At 54.4% G+C, this 26,146-nt stretch overlaps 1 protein-coding gene across 2 annotated transcripts in view; it reads left to right on the forward strand.

The window, feature by feature from the left end:
- Positions 1-1,756: 1,756 nt before the first annotated feature.
- Positions 1,757-26,146, forward strand: part of SELENOI (selenoprotein I) — a 31,383-nt gene continuing 6,993 nt past the window's right edge. For both annotated transcript variants that reach the window (XM_075497591.1, XM_075497592.1), the window contains exons 1-5: positions 1,757-1,893; positions 20,071-20,139; positions 20,415-20,523; positions 23,732-23,806; positions 24,284-24,546. In XM_075497591.1, coding sequence (XP_075353706.1) covers positions 1,846-1,893; positions 20,071-20,139; positions 20,415-20,523; positions 23,732-23,806; positions 24,284-24,546 — 564 coding nt within the window. In that variant the 5' untranslated portion in view covers positions 1,757-1,845. The remainder of the gene's footprint in view (positions 1,894-20,070; positions 20,140-20,414; positions 20,524-23,731; positions 23,807-24,283; positions 24,547-26,146) is intronic.

Genomic DNA, 26,146 nt, shown 5'->3' on the forward strand with positions numbered 1-26,146 from the left:
GACCCAAGTGCAGGACCTTGCACTTGGCCTTGTTAAACCTCATACAATTGACCTCAGCCCATGGGTCCAGCCTGTCCAGGTCCCTCTGCAGAGCTTCCTACCCTCCAGCAGATCAACACTCCCACACAACTTGGTGTCATCTGCAAACTGACTGAGGGTGCACTCGATCCCTTCGTCCAGATCATTGATAAAGATACTAAACAGGACTGGCCCCAACACAGAGCCCTGGGGACACCGCTTGTGACCGGCCACCAACTGGAGTAAACTCCATCCACCACCACTCTTTGGGCCTGGCCATCCAGCCAGTTCTTTACCCAGCGAAGAGTACACCCGTCCAAGCCATGAGCAGCCAGTTAAACCTTGCAGCTCCCTGTCTGCAAGGTTTGTAACTAAGGTTCTCAGTGACGCTGACTGGCTGAAAAGGAGTTAGGAAAGGCAAGGGACCTGCTGATGGTGGGGTGTGAATGTAAAGCTGACCAGGAACTGGCTGGTGGGAGTCTATCTCATACATACGGTGGGAAAGATGGGGGCTGGAGAAGGCAGGTGACAGGGCTGGGGTGAGAGGCTGGGAGGAGGTCAGGATGGTGCTGGAAGAGGAGGTGGGGAGACCCGAGTGTACCAACTTTGCTTTCATTTTCTCTTCTCCCCCTTCCTTGCTTTATCTTCTTCTCCCCCTCCTTGCTCTATCCTTCCCATCCCTCCTCCCTGTGTTCCCCCTTCCCATGGGATCCCAAACACACATCCCTTGTCCCCCCTGTCCCTGGAGCCATGGGACATGGACAGGCTCCCCGTGGAGCCCATAGCCCTGCCCTACGTGCCCATGGGGTTCTCCCAGCGGTCCCGGCCTCAGTGTACATGGAGCCTGGGGTGCTCCCAGTCCAAGCTGCACTGGGAAGGTCCCCCTGTTCTGGCCCCTTTGGACCACCTTTCTCTTTCACTTTCCTTTAAAGGAAAAATGATAAAACTGCAGCAAAACGCCCAAGTGGAATCAGCAGGGCTGGGACTGGGCAGATGTTCCTGGGAGATGGGAAACTGAAAACGTTGACGCTTTTCTTTCCATTTGGCGTAAATCCCAGAATTCCTCATTGAACAGTGATGGGGGATGAGGTACGTGGGGGAAGATACATAGAATCATTTAGGCTGGAAAAAACCTTTAAGATCATCGAATCCAACCGTAAACCTAACACCAAGTCCACCACTGCCGCCGGTCCCCTCAGCAGAGCCCCAGCCGCCTGCGGCAGCCCCTGCTCCTTCTCCTTCCCCCGAGGAGGGGTTTCTTTTTAACCAAATACCTGCTCCCGGCCCCCGGGCGTGGACAGAGGGCTCAGCAGCCCCCGGGAGAGCCGGGCTGCCGGGGCTGCCGGCTGCGAGCCAGGCTCCCCGAGGCGGGAGGCGATCCCCTCGCCTCCCCAGGGAGAGCCGGCCTCCCTCGCCTCCTCATCGCCTCCGCATGGGAGAGGTGCCCAAGGCAGGCCTGGCTCGCCCTCCTCTGCGCTTGCGGCGGGGTCCATCCCTACGGGGCCTCCCCAGGTCTTTTTTTCCCCCAAAAAGTCACTTTTCAGAGCCGGTCCCTGCCAGCAGCAACCGCACCGCCCGCGCAGGCCGGCCGCTCCCCTCAGCGCCCGGCGCCCTCCCGCCCTGCAGGGGGCGCCCTCCCGCAGCCGGCCCCTCGCCTCGCCCGGCCGCGCGGCGGGCGGGGCGCGGTGACGTCACGGCCACGCCGGGTGGGCCGATGCGGCGGCGGCGGCGGCGGGAGGCGGGCTACGGCGGCCGGCGGGGGCCTGGGCGGGCGGGCGCGGAACGGCGGGACCGGGACCGGGGCCGGGGCCGGGTGGTGCGGCCGCCATGGAGTACGTGACCGCCGAGCAGCTGGCCGGCTTCGGCAAGTACAAGGTACCGGCGCGCCGAGCGGGACGCGGGGGTTGGGGGGCGGCGGGGGCCTGGCCGTGGGGCCCCGAGCTCGGGGGGCGCCTCGGGGCCTGGCGCCGTGAGGGGAGGGGGGTGTCTGAGGGGGCGGCCGTGCCTGGGCGGGGGCTCTCGGGGGACGCCGTTTGGAAGGGAGGTGCGTGGTGGGGGGGACTGCAGTGGGGCCCGGAGGGGGGGGGGGGGCGGTTAGGTGCTGTGGGGAGGGGTGCCGTGGGACCCGGTGCCGTGGGGGGCGGTTAGGTGCTGTGGGGAGGGGTGCCGTGGGACCCGGTGCCGTGGGGGGCGGTTAGGTGCTGTGGGGAGGGGTGCCGTGGGACCCGGTGCCGTGGGGGGCGGGAGGTGCTGTGGGGAGGGGTGCCGTGGGACCCGGAGCTGGCGGGGGGGGGGGAAGCTGCAGTGGGGCCCTGTGCCGTGGGGGGAGGTGGGGGCTGCCGTAGGTCCTGGGTCCGTGGAAGGGGGAGCCGTGGGACCCAGTTCCGTGGGGCGAGGGCAGCCGCAGTGGGGTCCGGCGCCGTGGAGGGGTTGCCATGCAGGGGAAGGGTGGTTGTATGAAGTGTGTGCCCCGCACCGCGGGCTGCGGGGAGGTCCAGGGCAGTGCGGTGGGTGCTCGGCTCCGCGCAGGGTCCCCCCACCCCACGCGCAGTTCCCCGGGTGGGCAGGGCCGTGGGCCAGTGCAATGCGGTGTAATAAAACGCTTTTCATCTCTCTCCTCCCTCCCCAGCTGTTTCACGGTGGGGTGTGGGGGGCACTGGGCGCGGTGAGGATCAGTGCGGTGAAGGTGTGACCGCGTGGGAAGTGAGACCTCCTCCTTGCAGGAGGGGACAGGGGGACCGTCGTGTGCCCTGCAGCGAGTTAAGGGGTGTCCGCCTGCAAACTGGGCACCCCTAGCCTGTTTCCCAGTGGGGACGAGGATGCCGTGTGCGATGCTGCAGGGGGTACAACTGTGTGAGCGTGTCTGCATGCCAGGTGGGCACCCCCAGGCTGTTTGTCCCCCCACCTCGGGGAGGACAGGCTGCGTGCACCGTGCTCCCCAGCCGTGCTCCTGGGGTGGGGACGCAGCTTCACGTCCTGAAGTACAGCACAGTACAACATTACTGAGTGGGGTGTGATCACATTCGATGTGTGTGCCCCCCCCGGCTGTCCCTGGGAGTGGGGGACATTGCTGGGTGCCATGTTGGGAGCGGCGCTGTGGCAGCTTGTCTGTCCCCCCAGCCCTTCCTGGGCTGGCAGCGATGTGGTCAAGGGGGAGGCAGCTGTGGCATGTCACCGCATGCAGCGAGGTCGGCGCCTTGCTGGGTTGTGCTGTGGTTGCCCCTGCCCACGAAAGGGCCACGGAGGAGGGAACTCTGGGTGCGTGTGGGTCTGCATCGTGGTGGGAGCACGGCCAGCCCAGGGACTCCCCCGACATTTAGCTCAGGACCACATTGCTTCTGCCCTGTGGCTGCTCCCTGCACAGTCAGACCCACAGAAACGTGCCAGAGATTGTCCCCGTCTCCTCGCGCGAGCGTGGCAGTCTGAGTCTTGTTCTAAGCACTGGAAACCTTTGAAGGAAGCTGCTCTAAGTGCAAACAGGCTCTGCTGTGGCACTTTAAATCTCTAGGGGCTGGTCTGGGGCCAAAGCATGTGGCATCCTTAACACAGGGGAACACTGGTTTGTGTGTTTATGCGGAGAGGAGGGTGTTTGCCATGTTTTTTCTTCTCCCACATCAGCAGTGAAGCTAAAAGGGTTCATCTCACCTTCTCCTTTGCTCTTGTTCTAGGATCCATCACACTGGGCCACGTTGCAGTCATCCTGGGCGGTTCGTGGGGTATCATTTAAGTGTGCAGGACGGTTAGGACAAGTCTGTTTTGGTCCCTGCTATACAAAAAAGATGTGGACAGGCTGGAGAGGGTCCAGAGAAGCTCCACAAAGATGATCCAAGACTGGAAGCCTGCCATATGAGGAAAGGCGGAGAGAACTGGGTTTGTTCAGCCTTGAGAAAAGAAGGCTTAGGGGTTATTCCAATATTTAAAGGGTGGCTACGTATAATTATTCCAATATTTAAAGGGTGGCTACAAAGAAGATGGAGACTCCCTTTTTACAAGGAGTCACATGGAAAAGACGAGGGGTAATGGGTACAAGTTAATCCTGGGGATGTTCCGATTGGACACAGGAGGAAAATTTTTCACAGTGAGAACAATCAGCCATTGGAATAATCTCCCCAGGGAAGTGGTGGATTCCCCAGCATTGGACAGTTTTAAGATTCGGCCAGACAGGGTGCTGGGCCATCTCGTCTAGACCCTGCTTTTGCCAAGAAAGGTTGGACCAGATGATCCTTGAGGTCCCTTCCAACCTGGGATTCTATGATTCTATGATGTGTTCAGGAGCGAAGCAGGTGATGTGCTGTCTTGTATAGCTGGGCGAGGCTGTCTGTGGGGGTCTGATCTCCTCCTGCAGCAGTCTGTGGGGGCAGGAGTGGTGAGGGCTTGCTCACACTCTCCTCTTGCACACCCAGAGCTGATGAGCTGGAGATAAATGGGCTTGGTGGAGTGGGTTTGACCAATGTGACAGGTTGCATGAGGTGTCCCATGAAAGGCAGATTGTATGGGATAGACATGGGAAAGACAGACATCAGTAAGCTTTGAGTGTGTTTAGGAAGGCAGCGAAAGAGAGCGGTTTTGTGTGGGTGCTGGAAAAAGGTAAGCAAAATGCACTCAGCTTTGAGCCAGGCCTCCCAAAGTGACTAATTTTACTCCTGTGAAGACAATGCTTTTGCTTGAAGAGGGAAACTGTCGTGTGTCCAGCCTGTTTCCAGTAGTCCCTGGAGGGATTTGTGGTGTTGCTGCCTTCCCTCCCAGTACCTGTGTGCTGATGAGGGGGTCTCCACCCTCTACAGGTGGTGCTGGCAGTTGAACTTGGGAGGTTCCAGACAACTGCAGCAACCTTCTCGTTTGTGTAGCAGGCACCAAAGATCTGCTCCCAGGTCATGATCTTTCTGGAGACGCCTCTGATGGAAATGCCTTTGCAGTTAAATCTATGAACAGGACCCTGAATGCAGACCGGGGCGAGGAGGAAAGTCCCGTCTAGCATACAAAGTACAGCGTGGGCAGCATCGGCTGCTTACTGTCACCAGTTACACACTAGTGTTGTGTTCCCTGGCCTTGGTTTTGGATGGCATAGGGCTGAAATGTGTAAGCAGGTCTCTGATGAGAGGTATTGCTCCCAGCCTGGCACAGCTGAACCAACAGGCAGAGGCCAATAAAGCTGTGTATGCCCTAAGGGCAGGAGTGTGGTCTTGCTGGCAGAAGTCACTTTGCTCCAGAGATTGTGGTTTTACTGAGTCAACAGGGACTTTGATAAGAGTGGGCGGATTCACGCTGGTGGCTCAAAGAGCATCATTTCTGCCCTACGCGTGCTCGTCAGGGCTGTGCAGTGCTGTGCTGTCAGTGTGAGTACCTGCAGGTGAAAGCGCTTTGCTGGAGATTGCAATGAACTGTATTGAGAAGAGCAATCAGTGCTGACACACTGGATTACCGTAGGGGGTAACGAAGCCCCAGTTGGTCTCTGCAGTGCTCCCTTCCTATGTGTCTTGTTTGCTTGGGCAGCTTTTTTTTCTTTGCTGTTTTAGCCTTGAGAAAGCAGCTGATCCAGGCACAAATCTCTGATATTGGGTCACATATTCCAGCCTTGCTTTAGGCATTGAGGCTTGTCCTGCTCTCCCTGTTCTTTGCCTTGAAGGTGCGACTCTAGATCCATCACCGCTATGTTGATGAAAAGCCGGTTGACCTTCTGGGTACAGTGTAAGCTGCCATCCCAAATGGACGGAGCAAGGAAGGAGCAGTGTGGGATGTGTATGGATGGCAATGCAGAATAACAGAAGAGTAACATAGCTGTTGTTAAGCTGCTTTCTCTGCCTCGTCCCCAAGGTGAGGGGACGTATTGGAAGAGGTCAGTGTGTGGCAGCAGTGCAGGTGGTCACCTGAGAAGGTGGCTCACGTTGTGTGTGTAACTTGAGCGTGTACTTGAAGCCAGGGTAGCTGGAAAGCAGCTGGGATGAGTGATTGCTTTTAGGTGGGACCAGCCAAAAAGGTGATGTATGGTCAGAACCAAACCCTCTGCAGGAAGGCTCCACCAGTTCCTGCTGCAGATGGCTCTGCAGTCTTTGACTCTGCCTCAGCCTTTAAGCTGTGGCTGGCAGAAGCTCTCCAGCCCGCACGCGATAGATTTGGAGAAGAGCAAGCAGATTCGGCGGGATGTGGAGGAGGCAACATGTGTCCAAGGGAAGGAACATGTCCATGCTCTCGGAGAGGAGCTAGTGTCCCTGGAGCTGATACAGCAGGAGCAGAAGAGCTTCATGTGAGGTGATCCACAGCTTTCTCCAGCCCTGGCTGGTTTACTCCTCCTGTTGCTGCCAGGAGCGCATATGGGAAGCGGCGAGTCAGAAGTCCAGATGGTTTTAGCTTTGCAGCGTGCACATTTCTCCTGGCTGGGGGAGAGGTAGGTGTACGCTCCTTCTGTCACAGGCTGGCTCGGTGCCACGGGTGGTAGGGGTATAGAGGGAACCGTCCTTTATCTGCTCTTGAAGGGACACTGAAGAGCTCCTCTGCCTGAGGAAGCTGTGCAGCAAAAAGTGCAGCGTTATCGGAGAGTTTTTATTTGTACCTCTTAACACTTCTTCAGTAGGAGACACTGGGATCTGGGTGTAGCGTGTGTACCTTTGGAGACAATTTAAGTTAAGATAACCTAAAATGGGAAGGAAGCATTTCTCTGCCGGAACAAATACATCCTTTGTAGCTAATGCATTACAGCCCTGCCTGGCAGCAGCACGCTGAGGCTTCCCCCGAGGAGATGCTGTACGTGGTGGTCAGAGAGCTGGAGAAATCCTAAGTGTGTCTGCTCCAGCACTTCCTCTGGCTTGTCAGCCTACTGCAGATGATTGATGCTTCTGGCAGGGCGGAGGTCTTGATATCAAAAATAAAGCTCTTGTTTTGAGGCTGTAGAGCAGGATGCATGTGTCGACCTTCCGAAGAAAAGCAAACCAGACGCTCTGCTATTGTCGAGTATTGAATGTCCTCCGCCAAAACCAGATGCTCTGTTACTGTTAAGTATTGAATGTCCTCTGCCAAGAAAGATGCAGCCAGGCACTGCTGTTTCGGAGTGTAAACCTCCCAGTTGGATGCCAGAGGTCATAATCTGCTGCTTAAAAACCTGTCTGCAAATCGCTTTCTGGCAGGCTTCTGGGCAACCTCCTTCTGTAAAATTATGGGGAGGGGGGGAAAATGGGACTGTCTGGAACATTCACAGAGGTGTCTGCTCCTGCTTTGCTTTCTCTAGGAGAAAGACCTACCCCTTTCTTCCCTTCCGACTGCCTCCAAGTCCTGTTTTCACAGAGCAACCCAAACAACTCTTCCTTGTGCAAGTTGTCTCTGCCTTTCCCAAGTGTGGTGCCCAGAGCTGGATGCAGTGTGTGAGCTGGAGCCTCGCCAGCGCAGCGGAGAGGGGAAGGATGGCTTCGTGCGTTGCATACAACACTCGTAATACTTCTGCTCTTGCGTCTCGATGAGCTGCACGTCACTTTCTGCGGCATTGTGACTCTTGTGGCTCATTTCAGTGGGTCGGGAGGCTGCACTTGCAGCTGCGGAAAGTGAGACTGACTGCAAGGGAGGGCAGAGCACTGCAACTTTACATGCCCTGTTAGTTACAGACAGCTTCGATGGTTTGTCACTGTCTTTTTATATTCCAGTCACGTGCCCTGCATTTCCTGTAGCCTTTCCTTGCCCAGTGTTGTCTGAGCTGCTTGTGATTCTGCTTTATTCAGCTCTACCCTGTGGGGTCCTGTGCTGTACTGGTGTCTTCTGGTGTGATGGAGTCGCTGATGATTATTCCTGGGGCACATCTTAGAGCCAGATGTGTGGTTGCTATATGGCTCTTTCATCCCGCTCACACAGGACCAGGGAAAGTACTTGAGTGATGTGTGTTGTGTATGGGACTCCAGCCACGTGTGTAAGTGGTCTCTGCTGTTGTGTTTTCCTCGCCTTGTGAGCTGGGGGGAAGCGCAGGTACGAGCCTCTGTCGTGATGCTGTCTGGACCTCAGGCTTTCCTTAAGGGTATGTGTTATCCCCAGGAGTAATGGTTTGGGGGAAATGCCAGTGAAGGAGGACGTGGGAGTGCCGCTTTTCACCTGTGTCATGGGAGAGACACGAGAGGGAAGGCAATGACACGTGTCGTGTTTGGGTCCAAAGGTGGGACAGGCTGGTGTCTCACCCCAGAAGCTTTGGGAGCACATATGAGTTCAGTAAGAGGAAAGCGAATTGGGGGTTGGGAAGTGCCTTTTATAGCAAAATTACTGCACCCTAAAATCCTTCCATTTCTGTGTCCTCACTTTTGAGCAGGAGCTGGTGATGGCAGCCCAAGGGGAGCACGCAACCAGCAGCAGCATGGGGGAGGCTGGTGGCAACCCACTTGCCAGCGGCTCTTGTGAAGAGGCTCTTTGTCTCGTTACCTGCGTGGGCAGTAAAATGAAGTCCTCTTGGTGTCTGCTGCCACATGCCTGCTGGGCTGAGGCCTGGGAGCAGCCGGCAGTGCTCAAGCACTAAGAAAAAGCATCCGGACTCGCTGCTTGTCCCACCTTCTCTCTGCAGTGACCTGCGCTTTGCTGTGGGTTTGGCTGTCGATCTGCTGTGAGCTGGTTCCGTTCTCCCAGCACAGAGGCCCTCGGCAGGTCCCAGCCTTGCTCTCCTATACTGAGGCATCCGGCATAGAGCTGCCCAGAGCAGCCACTGCAGGACGGCAGCGAAGGGTGACATCTCCTGCTTTGGGAGAGGAGGGCTCTTCTCCAACTGTGTGTTCCTGAGGGTGAGGGAGGCATTTTGTACTGAGTGTAGCTCTGTGGTGGGTTCATACATAGCAGAGATTTTGCACCAGGAGGTGCTGGTCTGTTATCCCGATCTGCTCAAGCGTGTCCAGAGAAGGGCAACGGAGCTGGGGAGGGGTCTGGAGCACAAGGCTGATGGGGAGCGGCTGAGGGACCTGGGGTTGTTGAGCCTGGAGAAAAGGAGGCTGAGGGGAGACCTCATCGCTCTCTACAACTGCCTGAAAGGAGGGTGTAGAGAGGTGGGGTCGGTCTCTTCTCCCAGGTAACAAGTGATAGGACGAGAGGAAATGGCCTCAAGTTGTGCCAGGGGAGGTTTAGACTGGATATTGGGAAATTTTACTTCACCGAAAGGGTTGTCCAGCACTGGAAGAGGCTGCCCAGGGAAGTGGTGGAGTCCCCATCCCTGGGGGTATTTAAAAGCCGTTTGGATGAGGTGCTCAGGGACATGGTGTAGTGGTGGGCTGGGCAGTGTTAGGTTTATGGTTGGACTTGATGATCTTAAAGGTCTTTTCCAACCTAAACGATTCTGTGATTCTGTGAATAAGAAAGGCACTCAGACCCTGTAAGGTGCCATTTAAAATGCTATTATTAGAGCTAACACTATAAGGAGAGAATAGTATAGATAATCTTACATCCCTTTAGATGGTGGGAACCCCAGGTGGTGTAGCATCAAACGGGCCTCCGATCCATGCGCAACATGCTGCGCAGACCCCATGCATAGAAGATATCTACCTCATTTTGATCATGCGAGCTGTTATAGGATTTTCTTACAGGAAAATAACTCTATTCCTCATTTCCAGTGTCAGATGGAAAGGATGTTCATGAGAGCTTCTTGCTGCACCTCTAGATAAAGGCAAGGACGCGCATGTGGCCCAGTCACTGATGCTGAGTGGGAGCTGCCTGCAGGCTCCTCCGCTGCAACGAGCTGGCTGAATTTATCCTGCGGCCGAGGGATCTGTGCAGCACGGCACGGGGCTGGGCACACTCAGGCTGACTGCGATGTGGGTCACTGACTCCTTGATGTACAGCAGTCTCCTGGTCTACCTACAGTGGACTGGGTTTGCAGTTTGTCAAGCACGGTTGTCCTGCAGTGTCAAATGAGACCTTAGCTTGGGAGACCTGGTGCACTGAATGCACCAAAGGGATAGGCATCTAGCTTAAAGGATTTCTTTTTATTGTGGAAGGTACTTTCCTCCTGGATGCTCTTCTTCCTTTTCTGCACCCTTCTTCCAGGTGGGAACCCCTGATCTCCTGGGCTGTCACCAGCCCAAGCCAGCACCAGCAGCAGACCTGCCAGGCACTGCAGATCCGCGAGTCGTGTGTGTATCACGCTTTGGCTGTTGATTGAACAGTTTCTGTAGGTCCCTTAAGCCGGTCCCACGTGGTGTCCTCTCAGCCCCAAAGAAGAGGGTGCTCTTCCCCTCAACCAGCCTCAAGAAATCCTCTTGCCTTCAGACTTCAAGTGCCATGGAGAGCAGGGCTACAGGTGCTGCACTGCGGGAAGCAGATGGCTGGAAGCTGTCCCTGGCAGGCTTTTATAGGCTGCTCTGGAAATACGAGCCCTAAAGAGATCTCTGCAGGGTTTGCTCTGCCTAGCAGAGACACCACCGTGTGCCAGTGGCAGTTCAAACCGGTGGAACAACAACAAAACTGGTAGGGAGAGCGGCAGAAAGGAAGGCTTTTTGATGCTGGCGATATGGATGTGAGGCTTGAGGCCATGGTGATTAAAAGGCCGGTCTTCCTCACCCCCAGCCAAACAGCTTGCCTTCTCCTGCAGGGTCCTCAGCAGGAACGGTGTGAAGGAGGGGAAGCCTTTGAGCCCTGTTCTTGAATCACTTAATTCCCTCCCCAAGGGCTCTTTTAATTGCTCTGAGACAGTGTGTGTGTGTCTGCCTTTAAACAGTGCACAGATTCCCAAGGTGCTGCTTGGCTGTGCTGTGTTGCAGAGGATGCTGGAAGGAAGTCCAGAAGTCCTCCTAGACTCCGTGACTTCGAAGATGAGCAGCTGTAAAAGTTAGAGGTGTTTTTCTTCTTTCTTCTCCCGTACTGCAGTTAAATTCAGGGTTTTGAACCTATGCCCAGCTAAGTGTGTCCCTTGCAGCTCTTGTGGTCTGAAAACCGTGGTTGGAGGAGACAGTAGCAGCGCTTATAGGTTAACTGGAAATGACCTGACTCATGAGCCTTGGCTGAGCTTTTGCTCTGTGTTAAGCAGCGAGATGAGGGTAAGGGATTTATCTTGCTTTCTAGAGACACTTTGATGTGTGTTGCAAGGTTTTGATGAGTGATGAGCTAGTTCCGCTCCCGGCACCTAGTCTGTGTGTGTTTACATCTCTTCAACAATCCTGAAACTGCTGCCGGCAGCTCGGGGTGCTGTTTGCTGCTGCCACAGGTCTGGTTTCTGAGCGGTGGCTTTTGCATTACGCAATATTGAAGATATTGAACCACATTTTGGTGGGGGATTTCCAGACTCCCTGTTTTTAGCCACACAGTGGCAGTGATGAAGCCCTTTGTAGTTGGGGACCTACTGCTACTTCAGTCCACGGTGGGTCCTGTGGGGTTTCCTAGGGGGAACTTCCAGCCTCTGTGGGTTTTTGTATGAGAAGATGACTCGCCCGGGGACACGCAGCTCGGCTGTGTTGGCTGCCAAACCGCAGGTGCATCGGCACGACTGTCGGGCCAGGGCTGCTCTTCTCTGGGTGGTTTGGTTGATGCTCATGGGGTGATGCATGTGCTGCTGCAAGCCACCTCTCTGCCCCTTCCTTCTGGGGAGGGGAGCTGTCTTTGGCTCCGCACTGCTGTTTGTGTGGGTTTTTTACGGCAGTCCCTACCCTTAAAGGTGTGAATTGGGCAGCTTGCGTGTGCGATAGGTGCAGGTAGTGGATTCCTTGTCCTGTCCCGCAGCGGGAGTCCTCCCAGCTCTTCTCTTGCTGTGCAGGTGAAGGATGCAGCTCCTGCTCTGCCCAGCTGACTGCTGCCCACATCCCTCTGCATCCTTTGCCCTGCCTGAAACAGAAGGTTGCTGGTCTTCTGCAGATCCCCAGCTGGTGGTTGGGGACATCTGCTAAAACCAGGTGCCTTTCTTATGGGTGTGAGTGCAATGGAGGAGTAGGAAGCAGAGCTGCTCCTCAGCAGCCTTTTGCTCTTCAGATTTCCTTTAAAAGAAAAAACCAGTCTGTTATTTACTCTGTATTTTTGCTTTGGATATCTGATAGATCTTTGCACACACCTTCCTCCTTTGCTGTTCTGCTTGGAGTCTGCCGTGATGGTTGTATGCATCTCCCGCACCCTCTATAGGGAGCTGGCCGAGTGCTCTGTCACTGCTGGGCTCCCCCGTCCCCGTTGTCAGTGTCGGCACAGAGCTGGTCCCAAAATGAACGACCACGGGGATGTGAAAAGGAAGGAGTAGTTGAGGTGGGCGACGCTGATGAACATGCTGGTATATTTGGCTGTTTGACCCCTTTCCACGTGCTGGAGGAGCCTCCTTGGCCTTGTTGGAGAGGCAAGGCTGGCGGGTGGTATGCAGAGGAGAGCCGGGTTGCAGCTCTTGCCTTGAGTGCTCGCCCAGTATTGCAAGATGTGCAAAGCAGTCACTTGAAAATAGCGTAGGCTGCTTGTCAGTCCATCTCGGGTCTCTTTGCAGTAGACTTTCAGCACAATTAACGTTTATTGGTGTGTGTTGAATCTTGGCTACGATGAACTCCATCGTAAAAGTCACTCTGCTAATTAGCAGCAAGTATTTGGCTGTTTGGACTGTTTGGAAGAGAACTGGAGTGCATTGTGGAAATTAAAGTATCACTTCCTGTAGCTGGCTCAGAAAATGGCCGTGTTATTAGGGGCTTGTATAAGTGACCTGACCTGCTGTGCTTCGTCTTGCACAAAGCAGGATATCAGGGCTTACGAAGTAACGCAGCTTTTTTTCTGTTAGTTGTGAATTTCCTCTTTGCGGAGGTATAGAGGCAGAGTGTTATGTGCTTTGGAAAAAAAAAGTTTTATTTGTGCCTTTCACAGAGGCTCTGTTGAAACTTGAAGGTAGTCTTCCCCCTCCTTCCCTGCAATGCCTTGCTTCATCTGTAATCATCTCCTGATGTGCGTGGGCTTGTGTTTTCCTTTGAGATGTATACTTAGAAGTTCAACTTGATTGCTTTTTCTAGGGATTGTAATGAATTCTCTTTTCTTGCACTGACTTGTGTATTTCTTGCACTGACTCGTGTTGGTGGGTCGGCATCAAACTCAGCTCTGTGCTGGATTCGGCCCAGTTCTGCCATGGCCTTGTTGTCCTCTGGAGAGGAGACTGGGGCTGTGGTCTTGCGAGTGTCTGCAGCTCCCCGGTAGCTGACAGGCACCTGGAGAGGCCAATTCACCTCGCTGATCCAGCAGGAAATGGGTTTTGGGGTGGTCTGTGGGACTGAATGCCCTCAGGAAGGGGACGGGGGGGTGTCGAAGCATGCCTCGGGATGGCGAGCAGCCGCTGCCCCCTCGCCTGGTTGCGTTGCCATGCTTGCCCAGGTCCCTTCTGTTCTCCTTGGGCACCAGAAGCAGGCTTGCAAAACTAGTCTGATCCCCCTCTCAGGTACTTCAGCCCTTTTTTTCGAAGTCCAAAACAGCTCTGGCAGCAGCAGGAAGGTTTTCGGCTGCCGCAACGTTATTGTAATACGTTTCCTGTTTGTGCATTTTTGCTTCTGTCTTTTCTTCCTCCCCAGAGTTGCTGCTCTGATCCCTCAATTCCCACTCCAGAGGCTCGCCGCTGGCTGATCCTCCTCTAACTGCATCCCTGCCTCAGGCCCCTGAAGGTTCATCTTTTCCCACTCCCGTGCTCACCATCTGTGCATCCTTTCTGCAGCTGATCACCTCGAATTGTAGCGGAAGCAGTGGTGACCCATATTCATGGATATTTAATGCTCCAAAACAGAGAGCGCTCCTGGATGCAGTGGAAGTTGGCAGGTTGCTTGCTGAAGCCTGCCGTCAACATTGTGTTGCTCCATGTTATGTATCCACGGGGAAATGATTTCCTGCCCCCCAGCATGGTGATGGGATGGGGTCAGGACTCGGTAGTAGGGTGGTGGGGCTGGCTGCCTGCTCTGTCCCACCGCGGGGTGACCCTGATGCAGGCACAGAGCTGCAGCCCTCTGGACGAGCTGGCTGGAGCTCAGATAGCCAAGGATTGATTTGAGTGTGGGCTCCCTATCAGGTGGGTCTTTGTAAAGCGAACTCCTGGGGTGACCACAGGCAGGTCCCTTCATGAGCTGCTGTGCTGGAGAGCGAGTCTGGCCCGTGGAGGGGCCGGGTCTGGGTTAGGCTGGATGTATCAGCTCTGCCTGGGCCGCTTGCTGGTGCTTTGCATCCAAGCGTGCTTGTTTTATCCCTCTGCAGTACCTCTGCTCTGAGGTAGAGCTGTTGTGCCGATGGGCATTGCTCTCCCCGCAGCCGATTCCTCCTGCCAGAGCGGGGCTGTTGCTGCACGCTCCCCAGCCACCGTGCCGGTGGTCCGACACACCTCTTCTGCCCCCTGAGCTGTGGGGAAGAGCGATGCTCTCCCCGATGCTTGTCACCATTGGCTTTACTGGAGGAGTAGTCCCATGTCCATGTTTGCAGAAGGCAGGGACAATCTCCCAGCTGGTGCCAGCAAGAGCTGAGGGTCTGAATGTGAGAGGGTGTTGGCAGGGCAGAAATCAGGTTTTCCCAGTGAATTTGCACACCCTGTGAGGCTTGGGGAGCAGGAAGAAGGCTTCTGCTCATTGTGGCAGTTCTTCTTGGAGGAGAGGGGCTCTGACCTTGCTGGGACCCCTGCATGCTGTGTTTTGAAGCACCTTTAATTGCTAGATGTCTAAAACCTGCATGGTGAAAAACAGGCAGGAGGAGGGAAGCAATGCTGGCATCGGAGCTTGCGCCGCTGGGCCGCGTCTGCCGGCTGCTCGGGCAGTCCCTCCCTGCCGCGGGGCAGGCAGACGGGACATCCTTCGTGCTGTTTTCTGCCTGCTGAGCTGCTGCTGCTGCTGGTGGGAGCCAAACCCGTCAGCTCGTGTGGTGATTGCGGGTTTACTGCTGCCAACGTGCTCCATTCTTGTGCCAGCTGAGAAATGACCTTAGAAAAGATAAACAGGAGTTGAGTTAATAAGTACCATTAAAGCACGATGTGACTTCTCATACATCAGCGGAGTATGGGCATAGTGCAAATGTGACTTGTTTGCACTGGCACGGCTCTGCTCAATTACGTTCGCCAGGGATTGTCAAGTTCGCTGCCTCCTGGCTTATCTCGAGCCTGATGGGAGAAGGTTCTTAGCCTCATGCCCTCTTCGTACTTAAGGAGATTTATAGGAAACAGCCTTATGCACTTGCTGGAGCTGCTCTGCCGAGGCTCCCTCCGCTCTGCTCCTGCTGCGGTTGCAAGCAGCGACAGGCAGGCTTGCGGCTGGCAGCGCAGGCTGCCGTGGACCTTGCCGGAGCACCTGTGAGCAAAATGGGCTGTACAGATCCATCTTTGCTTGCTGTCCCCAGCGCTAGTGCCTGTGCCGCCAGCGCTGTCCTCCCCCAGCGCACCCCAGATCCGTTTGGGTGTCTGACACGGGTGCGCCCAGGGCACCCGTGTGACAATGTTTGGTCTGCTGCTGGCTCCTGGTAACCGGATTACTTAAAAGCGGCATCATTTTTCTGGACACGAAGGCTATTAGTAGAATCTGGGCTATAAATCTGTGGGTTTTTTTCCTCCTTGAACACATAATTGGATCTTCCAGGAACGTCCTGGTTGCATGATTAATGTTGTTTTTAAGCTGTATGAGCCATTCGCGTCTTTAAATCCCATAACGATGCAGTCAGCTCACCGCTGCACCCGCGATGGCTCTGTGGCAGCCGGGACCGTCTGCCGGCTGTTGGGGTGCCCTGTGGCACCCTACGGGGTGGCTGGATGGAGCAAGCTGGGGGCTGAGCGATCCCGTGGCCATCCTGGCATGGACAGGGTGCAGGAGAGGCTGCCGCTGTACGGTGCGAGTGATGAGATTGTTGCTGCAAAGTTGGCTCTGCTCTTTTCTTAAGAAGTTTAAAACCAAATCCCAGGGGACTGTCTGGGCTGGGTTCCCTCCTTCCTGCAATCGTAAGGAGAAGCGGTGTCTGCATGCACGGTGCTATTTTAGAGCAGGGCTCGTGACAAATGCTTGTCTGATTTGAGAAGGAGGCTCTGGAGTGTATGAAATTCCTTCTGTGCACTCACGCTTTTTGTTTGACCTTCTCTCCCTGAAAATGAAGGAGAAATCAAGAGTCTGAGCTGGTGGTAGTCATCGGCCGTGATAGAAGAATGACTTGGAGAAGGATAATAGCCACATGTGTGAGTCACTAGACCAAGGCCTAGAGATCCAAAATGGAAAAGGTGATGCTAATTTGCAGTGAGGATGAGGTGGATGAATGACAGAGCTGGTGCTGTGCGTGGTGAGCTAAAACACCACTGTGTTTATAGCCTTGAGAGTGTTTCATCAGAGCAACCGCAGCAGCTGAGTGTGAGACAAGCTTTGGGGGAGTACGAGCCTGGTGCTCTCGGGCACAGTCAGGCTCCTTCCTCAGCTCTGCTCCAAGGCACAAGTGTGTGTGAACAGGCAGATCGAGACTGATATCTTGAGCCTGTATTTCTCTGGGAATGTCAGTCTCCAAAAACATTGGCCCTGGAGGGCTGATGCAGGAAGGAGGAGGCTGCTAAGGGCTTCCTTCAAGGACAGGCTGCTGCCTCCATCACCAGCCTGGCATGACCTGCTCTCTTCCCGTGGCGTGGGCTGGAGGGTGAGCAGCCAGAGGAGTGAGCTGCAAGTGAAGCATCTCCACAGCTTGCTTTGCTTCCAGCTCTGACCACGCAGAGGCCCTGCACCCTGAGGAGGTGGTGAGCGTGCCCGTGTTGTCTGTCCTTGCCTGTCCCTCCTCCTTTGCCCGCTGCCAGCGTCCCCAGCAGCGCTGCTGGCTTGCTGTCCCCTGCAGAGCGGAGAGCTCATGTGCCGAGCAGGTCAGGAACCCCTTCTTGCTAGCGCAGAAAGGTAAAGAGATGGAATGTCTGTAGGAAGGAAACCAAATGACGAAAAGCAGTTGCGGGGAGGCTGGGTATGGTGGATGTTTTTGAGTTTTTTAGCTGCAGATGCCTGGCAGGTCATTGGTATTCTGGCAGGCGGCTGTCCTGGGCAGGCAGCCTTGTCCTGGCTGCCCAGGAGCGCCGTCCCTTAGGGTGGCAGGCAGCCTGGTGCTGGAGCCAGCCCCGGCTCGGTCCCTTTGGTCTGTTGGTGTCCTCTGAGCTGGCAGAGCAGGCAGCAGGCAAAGAAGTGTCCCTCCAGGAGACCGGCTGAAGCTGGGGTGGTTGTGTCAGCAAACCTCTGCAAAGCAGCTGCCCTCTCCCCTGAGAAGTGGGTCATTCCAGGTCTTTGAGTTCTGCAAGCAAGGTGGGAACATGTGTGACCATGGGGAAAAGCTGCTTATTGACCATTATCCCCAGTCCCTGAACGTGGAGGGAGAGGGGAAAGCTTCCCAGGACACGGGCCTGGTGAAAATTCCCCGAGGTACCTTACAAACACAAGCGCAGAAACTCTGGAGCGCTTCCCCTGCCTTGCTCCAAACGTTGCGTCTGTTTTCTTGTTCCAAGCTGTTTTGGGGATAATGAGATTTAATCAGTCTCCAGCTCTCCTCCTCCCCTAACCACTGGTTCAAATCCTATTATCTCGTAAAGCATTTGGAATTCTGTCCCCTGAAACTGCGTTAAGCTGGGGTGGAAATTCCTTGAGGCTTAAACCTCCGTACGGCATTGAGTTCGGGGTTTTGTTGCTGCTTGCTCTGCAGCTCCTACGGGCTTGCTGGCATGGGGACGTAAGCGCTGGGGCTAACCCCCAGCGAGATGGACTGATCCGTCATGGGGAGGGCAGGGAAGAGCTGGTGGGGGTACAGAAATGCTTGCCAAGGATGGGATTCACCCAGTTAGGAACAAATGCTGTAAACTTGGCCTGTGCGCTCAGAGCCTGGCAAGACCTGGTGCCCCTTCCTTGTGCTGGCATCTTCTTGTGGGGTCTTGCTTTGCCTTTTCCCACCACTTTCTTCCCATCTTTTGAAATGGGCAGACTGCTCCCCGGGGGAAATGGGGTTTCTAGCTGAGGAGAGGAGCACAGAGGGAGGAACAAGCCGTGGGTGCAGAGATGCTCAAGGCTGTGGGGTGGGTGGGGACCCGGAGCTGCTGTCTGCTGATGAGTTTCCTTTTATCAACCAAACTCCCCTTGTCTCGGGGATTGCATAGGTTATGTCCGTGGCAGTGCAGGAGGGGTGAAGGTTTTGATTGCTTTCCATAGCACTGCTCGTAAATTTGGGATCAGACTCGTGTGGGGTGGCAGCAGGTGCTGATGCTGGGAAGCTGCGGGGGTGTTGTCCCAACCACGGGGACCCAGGGTGGGTGGGTGCCAGGAGCTGCCCTGCTCGGCACCGAGCACCTGAGCTGAGGAGTTGAAAGTCTATGAAATTTTTTTGGGGATTCTTATCAAAGTATTGCTTGGGGAAGAGGACTTTAGACGGAGTAATCTTTGCTAGGAAGGGACTGTGAGCTGGAGAGCAGATAACAGCTCGTGGTGCTCTTGAGAGCCAAATGGTGTCAAATTTTAACTTTCTAACTGGACACTGTTTCATGGCTTGTCTAGGTCTTTGGTTTTTTTTATCCCCCCCCCCCCCCCCCCCCCCGATCTAAAAGTGTTGGGGTGAGGGTAAGAGCTCTTCCTCCCCATTTCCCAAGGGCAGCAGCTGCCTCTGCAGAAATCTCAGCTCCTTAATGGAGAGGAGCCCTTCAGAGGAGACCTCTGAGACCTGTCCTCTGTGGGGTACCCACAGGCCTCCTGTTCACCCGTCAGTCCTCCCCCTTTGAAAATATGGACTTCAGCTCGCTGAGCTGGGTGCAGGCAAGGATCCAAGATACTGATCCTTCACCAGGTCCGTGAGCAACTGCTTCAAACTGCTCTGCCCTAACTGAATAAAGGAAAAATGACATGGGTCCTACCTCCAAACAGTGAAAGCTGTTGCCTGTTCTACAATCGCTTTGCTCCCTTGCTTGCCCCAACCTCTGTCCCCACCTCCTGTGGTGGGGCTGGGCACCCCACGTCCCGTGGTGCCCACGAACCAGCCCAGGTCACCTGCGCAGCTGCACTGGGAAGCTGGTGCCTCTGCGCCTCTCTTTAGTGCCAAATGACCCTCTGTACCTGAAACCATGACAGGATGTGCAGGATTCGGAGATACTTGTGGATGCGTGGTGGTATATGTGGTGTTTTGGAGTATCTGCAGGACAAGGAAGGGGGTTGAAGACCTTGCTCGTAAGTATCTGCTCTCTTTCTGGGAGGAGAAGGTCTCTTCCAAGTGGGTGGAGACAGGTGAGATAGTGATAGCTGCCATCTCAATGGGCTTAGTCCTTGACTGAAGCATGCCAGCTCTTGTGCAGACCTCTGGGGTCAGTCACTGGTTGTGTCTGGGTCGCTCAGAGCTGTCAGCACAGAAATGCGTCCCTTGAAGCTCCCTGTTAGTATCCTGTCCGTCAGAGAACAGTCTCCCCTTTTGGGGACCCCACCAAGGGGGCTCATCGCTGTCTTCCTGCAGCCTTTGGCAAAAGGGGTGCCGGGGTGTGAGAGCTAAGGAGCCTGGAGACCAGTGGGGCTGCAGGAGTGGCCCCAGCTCTCATGGTTGGTGGGGAAGTCTCCCCCTGCCCCTCTGTATGGCACCTTTGGGTGCCGAGCCGAGAAGGTCCTGCTCGTCTTGTGGGGCAGGATTCTACAGGGCTGCTCAAGCGAGAGCACACCAAGGTGTCCTCCGTGGGTTGGTCCCACGGTGTGGCTGCTTGGGGCCATGGGACTGTCACTTCTCCAGCTTGTGAAGAGTGCCACCGGGCCTGCGGTGTGGCCATCGGGGTGTGGGACTCTGGCGGGAGCATTGGCTGCAAAGGAGGTTCCATGTTCTTGAGTCTTTTTCCGCCTTCCAAAAACCGTCGTGGTGGGCATGCTGCCCACTCTTCTTGTGGGGCTGCTCCCTGCGGAGGGGAGGCACTGGGTGCAGGCATGAGATGTGCACCTGAGAGCTGCCTCTGCGGGCCTGTGGCCAGCGTCGCTGGAGCTGGTGGGTGCTTCGTGGGTTGTTTAGCACCGTCCCTGGTGAGACTCCATCCTTGACCCAAGTGTTTTTGCAGTGCCGAGACTTGGGTAGCAGGTGTCCTCATGGAAAGCTCAATATTCAGGATCTTTGGCTTTTTGCAAGTGTTGGTGGAGCCCTAACTATTGTTTTTTGGTTTTCCTTTGTCATTCACAGTACAGTGCCGTGGACAGCAACCCCCTGTCTCTGTACGTCATGCATCCCTTCTGGAACACGATAGTGAAGGTGAGACCTTGTCCTGTCCTGAGTGGGATAGCAAAACTCCAGTCACCACCAAGTCTTCTCTGTAAAACTGTCAGCTGAAAAGCCCTGCTTCGTTTGTGGTGCAACTAATTACAGCCTAAAGCTTCCTGCTGCCCTGTGATATGCCAGATGTGACTAAGCAGTGTTGTCTAACACCCAGACAATTGTAACCAGGTCTCTGCCATGGCTGGGAGCAGCGCGTGGTCCTTATTACATGTTTTAATGAGTTCATGTGTTCTTTTGCTGCTTTCCCATAGATCTTCCCTACCTGGCTGGCCCCAAATTTGATAACGTTTTCTGGCTTCCTGCTGCTTGTCTTCAACTTCTTCCTCATGGCATACTTCGACCCTGACTTTTATGCTTCTGGTAAGGCTGCCTGTTCCTGTTTGGATGTGAAGCATCGGAGTGGTGAAATCTGTCACCTCCTCTGCCGTGACTTCTGGTGCTCATTGATAAGGCCTCTGAGTCTGGGCCTTCCCAGGGGCAGGTGGCTGTGCCAGAGGAGGGACAGAGTTGAGGGGTTGAACTCGTTGGGATTCATAATGAGGACTGGTCCGAATATGACACCTTCCCTCCGGCTGCTGGGTGGGCGTGAGCCTGGCTGGCAGCGTGCGGGCAAGGGAGGAGGAAACAGCTGAAATCTTGAGTAGGAATCGGCTCTGCCTACAGAGCAGACAAGAACCCAGTGCCCTCATTTTAAAATCTAACAGGGTTATGTGGGAAACTCTGCTTCCCTGAAGACAGCAGGTAGAGCCTTGTTCTTTGCATCCCAGCTAATTGCCCTCTTGCAAAAACACGCCAGCACTGTGTTCAAACTAACAAAGGCAAAATCCTCTTTTCTCAGTTTCACTATTCTGCATGAGGCAAGGATGTGCGCAGCTTTAAACTTTTTAACAGTACCCATGGAATCGTAGAATGGTTTGGGTGGGAAGGGACCTTTAAAGGCCATCTAATCCAACCCCCCTGCAACAAGCAGGGACATCTTCAACTTGAGCAGGTTGCTCAAAGCCCTGTCCAACCTGACCTGGAATGTTTCCAGGGATGGGGCATCGACCACCTCTTGGGGCAACCTGGGCCAGTGTCTCACCACCCTCAGCATAAAACATTTCTTCCTTATCTCTAGTCTGAATCTCCCCTCTCTTAGGTTAAAACCATCACCCCTTGTCCTGTCGCTATAGGCCCTGCTAAAAAGTCTGTCCCCGTCTTTCTTACGAGCCCCCTTCAGGTACTGGCAGGCTGCTATAAGGTCTCCCCGCAGCCTTCTCTTCTCCAGGCTGAACAGCCCCAGCTCTCTCAGCCCTTCCTCACAGCAGAGGGGTTCCAGCCCTCTGACCATTTCCGTGGCCTCCTCTGGACCCGCTCCAGCAGGTCCATGTCTTTCCTGTGCTGAGGACCCCCGAGCTGGACGCAGCACTGCAGGGGGGGTCTGACCAGAGCGGAGTCGAGGGGCAGAATCCCCTCCCTCGACCTGCTGGCCACGCTGCGGGTGATGCAGCCCAGGACACGGTTGGCTTTCTGGGCTGTGAGCGCACATTGTCGGCTCATGTCCAGCTTTTCATCCACCAGTACCCCCAAGCCGTTCTCCGCAGGGCTGCTCTCAATCCCTTCATCCCCCAGCCTGTATTGATACCAGGGATTGCCCCAACCCATGTGCAGGACCTTGCCCTTGGCCTTGTTGGATCTCAGGAGGTTCACATGGGCCCAGTTCTCCAGCTTGTCCAGGTCCCTCTGGATGGCATTCTGTCCCTCAGACGTCAACCGCACTCCTCAGCTTGGTGTCACTGCAAACTTGCTGAGGGTGCACTCGATCCCACTGTCTATGTCATTGATGAAGATACTGAACAGCACTGGTCCCAGTATGGACCCCTGAGGGACATGACTTGCCACCAGTCTCCATCTGGACATTGAGCAGTTGACCACTAGTCTCTGGATGTGACCATCCAACCAATTCCTCATCCACCGAACAGTCCACCCATCAGATCCATATCTCTCCAATTCAGAGAGAAGGATGTTGTGGGGGACTGTGTCAAAGGCCTTACAGAAGTCCAGATAGATGACATCCATTGCTTTTCCCTTGTCCACTGATGTAGTCACTTCATCATAGAAGGCCACTAGGGTGGTCAGGCAGGACTTGCCCTTGGTGAAGCCATGCTGGCTGTCTCGAATCACCTCCCTGTCCTCCATGTGCTCTAGCATAGCTTCAAGGAGGATCTGTTCCACGATCTTCCCAGGCACAGAGGTGAGGCTGACAGGTCGGTAGTTCCCAGGGTCCTACCCATGTTCATCTGTTCGTGAATCCAAAGGTCCAGTTGTGTCCCCTTCCTCATGGGGCTGTCCCAGGGAAAAGATTACTCTCAGTCACTTCTCAATTGCTTCCTTTCTATATTTTTCTCTCCTTTTGGCCCTGCCAGGTTTGGTTTAGGTTGCTCAGAAGAATTCATCTGGTTCTAACACTGGCCCAATCATCGAAACATGGTTAAGTGGGGAAAAAGACTGGTTTCTTGGGGTTGTCTTTATTGGTAGGTAGGCAAGTACTGTCTTCAGTATGCCAGGCTTTCAAAAGCTCGGGTGGCATCAGTGGCTGTTAGCTAAGATTTAGACTGTGTTTTGGTCCATGAGCCACAGGAAGAAAAGCTGATGGTGTTAGCTCAGGGAAGGAAGCTCAGTGTGGGAATCCCCAGGACATCAGATGTCCAGAAACTTGGGCTCTGCCAAAGGGATGGTGAAGCTCATGCTTTGGGACCCTTTTGTTACATACGTGTTATGCATGTCCTGCTTGGAAAGACAACTTTCATTTTGCTGGTGAGGCCTCCAGAAGCTTGTGCCTTCCCTCCTCGTTGGATGGTTTTGTAGATGTGATGCCCTCCATTTGCTGCTGGAAAGGCACCATCATGCTGCTCTAAGGAAACAGGAGGTGGCATTTCACGGAATCATTGTTCCCCCTAGGAAACCTCCGTGTGCCCTCCTGTGAGGCTGCTGCCAAGAAGCTGTGCCTCTTCCTGCTTTTTTCAAATGCACCTTTGGGCTCCCTGAGTTGCAGACAGCTAAGGTGGCTCTCTGCCAAAACAACATTAGAAGAGGTGGAGATGTTATTAAGGAGGAACTCTTGTTTCAACTGGCAGGACGCAGACTGGAGACTGGGAGGGGAATCCTGACATGTTTCTGCAGAGGCAGGATGTTGCTACGTCTCAAAGAGGCTCTGCTTGATGCTTTATGAGCAAGTGATTGAGAAGTCTGGTCTGCACGCACTTCCGTGTTGTCCATTTGGGCTACAGTTGCTTGCTAGCTGCCATCGCCAGTTCTTAGATTCCATGACTTTGGGGAGCTGGGGACAGACGACAAGTATGTCCTGGAAAGCAAAGTCCTTGGTGACCTGGTTTCACGTGTTGTTGTGGAACAGCTCTGCCATCACGTCCTGGAAAGCTAACATCGCGGTTTCGCTGTTTGAGTTGTGTAGGTGCTTTGTCTTGGTGAGCTGCTGGCCCTTGTTGCTGTGCCTGCCTCTTGTGACAAAATAAACCCACTGAAAGTACATACTGAGCTGTCCTGACTTGGGTCTTTCTGATCTCTGCAGCTCCTGATCACCAACATGTTCCAAATGCAGTGTGGGTCATTGTGGGTCTCCTCAACTTCATAGCCTATACATTAGGTAAGACTTTATCTAGTTGATTGTGGGGGTTTGTGTCTGTCATCTGTTCATGCTGCGGCTGCATGTTGTCTTATCTCCAAGCCCGTTGAGAAATCTTTGATTCTGGGCTTCTGCCGTGCACTCATCCAATTGCTGCTCGGGCTGCTAGACCAATTTCTGGGAGCTGCTTTGCAAAGTGGATAGAAGGAAGTTGTCCCAGAGCAGCTGATGTGAAAGGAGGATGCTGGAACTGGCTTTGAGACGAATTGTGAAATTCTGTCTTCAGTCTGCTTTAAATAAATGTAATCTCGTCAGACTTTATTGTATTTTTCAGTCTCAAGTAGAGCGGTGGGGTGGGAAGTGCACTCCCCGTTAGAGGATGGAGGCAGTGAAAGCTGCTGTTCACTGGCTCCGCGCACTTTGTCAGCTGCAAACTGGCCCATTGCTTTGTGTGGGGCTGTCCAGCAAAACTCCCATTTCTCCTTGTTCTCTTCCCAGATGGTGTTGATGGGAAACAGGCTCGCCGGACCAACTCCAGCACGCCCCTGGGAGAGCTTTTTGATCACGGCCTGGACAGCTGGGCATGCGTGTACTTTGTCGTGACAGTCTACTCCACCTTTGGACGGGGCTCCACGGGTGTCAGTGTCTTCGTTCTCTACCTCCTCTTATGGGTGGTCTTGTTTTCATTCATCCTCTCCCACTGGGAGAAGTATAACACAGGGATCCTCTTCCTGCCCTGGGGATATGACATCAGCCAGGTGGTAAGTACATGCCGCAGCCGCTGCTCGGCTTCAGTGAAAGCTCAATAAACTGCTAGCGTGCCCGGGGTGCAGTAGTGCCCGCTGAGGTGTGCGAGGGATGCATGCAGCTCTGCTACGTGTCCAGAGCCTTGGAAATCGGTCACTGCAACGCTCTCTGGAGGTGGGTGTCTGTTGTGGTTTAACCCGGCAGGCAGCTAAACACCACACAGCCGTTTGCTCATTCTCCTCCTCAGTGGGATGGGGAGAGAATCAGAAAAAAGGTAAAACTCATGGGCTGAGGTAAAGACAATTTAATAAGACAGAAAAGAAAGGGAAAATAATAATAATGATAAAAGAATAGCAAAACAAGTGATGGACAATGCAGTTGCTCACCACCCGCTGACCGATGCCCAGCCAGTTCCCGAGCAGCAGCCATGACCCCCCCGCCGGCCAAATCCCCCCAGTTTTTTGTTCACGTGTTGTCATATGGCATGGAATAGCCCTTTGGTCAGTGGGGGTCAGCTGTCCTGGCTGTGCCCCCTCCCGGCTTCTTGTGCACCCCCAGCCTCCTTGCTGGCAGGGCAGTATGAGAAGCTGAAAAGTCCTTGACTTAGTGTAAGCACTGCTCAGCAACAACTAAGACATCAGTGTGTTATCGGCATTCTTCTCATCCTAAATCCAAAACACAGCACTGTACCAGCTGCTAGGAAGAAAATTAACTCTATCCCAGCTGAAACCAGGACAGTGTCTTCAGGCTGTCTCCAGGCGTTGTGGAGGAGGAGAGCTTTCCAAGACTGCTTGTGTGACTTTGAGCCATAATTGCTTTAATGAGCGGGGCCATGTGGCACTGGAGTTCGACTGCTCAAAACCATTAAATCCAAGGAGGTTTGTGTGGTGTGGTTTCTATTTTGTTCCAAGTAGCTCTTGTAGATGGACTCTCCACAAAAAATGAGGCTTGAAGAATGGATGTCGCCTGGTGTTTCCTCTGCCTGGTTTCTGCTGTCCTAAGATGCATGTTTTGGCCACCTAAATCATTGCTCTGATTGGTTTCCTGCATTACACCAACGTGGGTACATTCAAGTCTAGAAGTTTGGGGTGCCTTTTGGCACTAGCAGGATGCGTGCCAAAATGTAGCAGAGTAATTGCCATGTTAATCACTGTGTCTGGAGCAAAGGCTCCTAATGAGATGCCCCTCTGTACCGTGGTAACTGGGCAGTTGATGGTGAGACTGACGGTGATGGACCCTTTGGTACGTTGGCATGTCCATCTCTCATTAAGGACTTCTCTGCAGGAAGCTCTTTCTGAAGAGCCCATCAGAACTGGGAGCACGCTCTGGACGATAGAAGTCCCCTTTCTGCCTGGCAGCTGTCCTTCCTAGCCAGGGCGCAGTCTCTCAGCACCGCGCAGCACACAGTACTCCTTTATCTTCTGGCGTATCAGATGCTGGGTGGGAAATTGGAATGTCCAACAAGTTGGAATGAGAGTGCAGTTAATGCAGTTGCATTAATTGCAATCATCATCTGTGCTAGTAAAAGGAGACCGTAGCTAGTCCCCTCTGACTATCCTCTGACCCCTTTCTCCAAAAGCATTGCTTAGCCCTGATGCTTTCGGATCTCTGTTG

The sequence above is a fragment of the Mycteria americana genome, chromosome 3 (genome assembly GCF_035582795.1).
Source record: "Mycteria americana isolate JAX WOST 10 ecotype Jacksonville Zoo and Gardens chromosome 3, USCA_MyAme_1.0, whole genome shotgun sequence".
Classification (NCBI taxonomy): Eukaryota; Metazoa; Chordata; class Aves; order Ciconiiformes; family Ciconiidae; genus Mycteria; species Mycteria americana.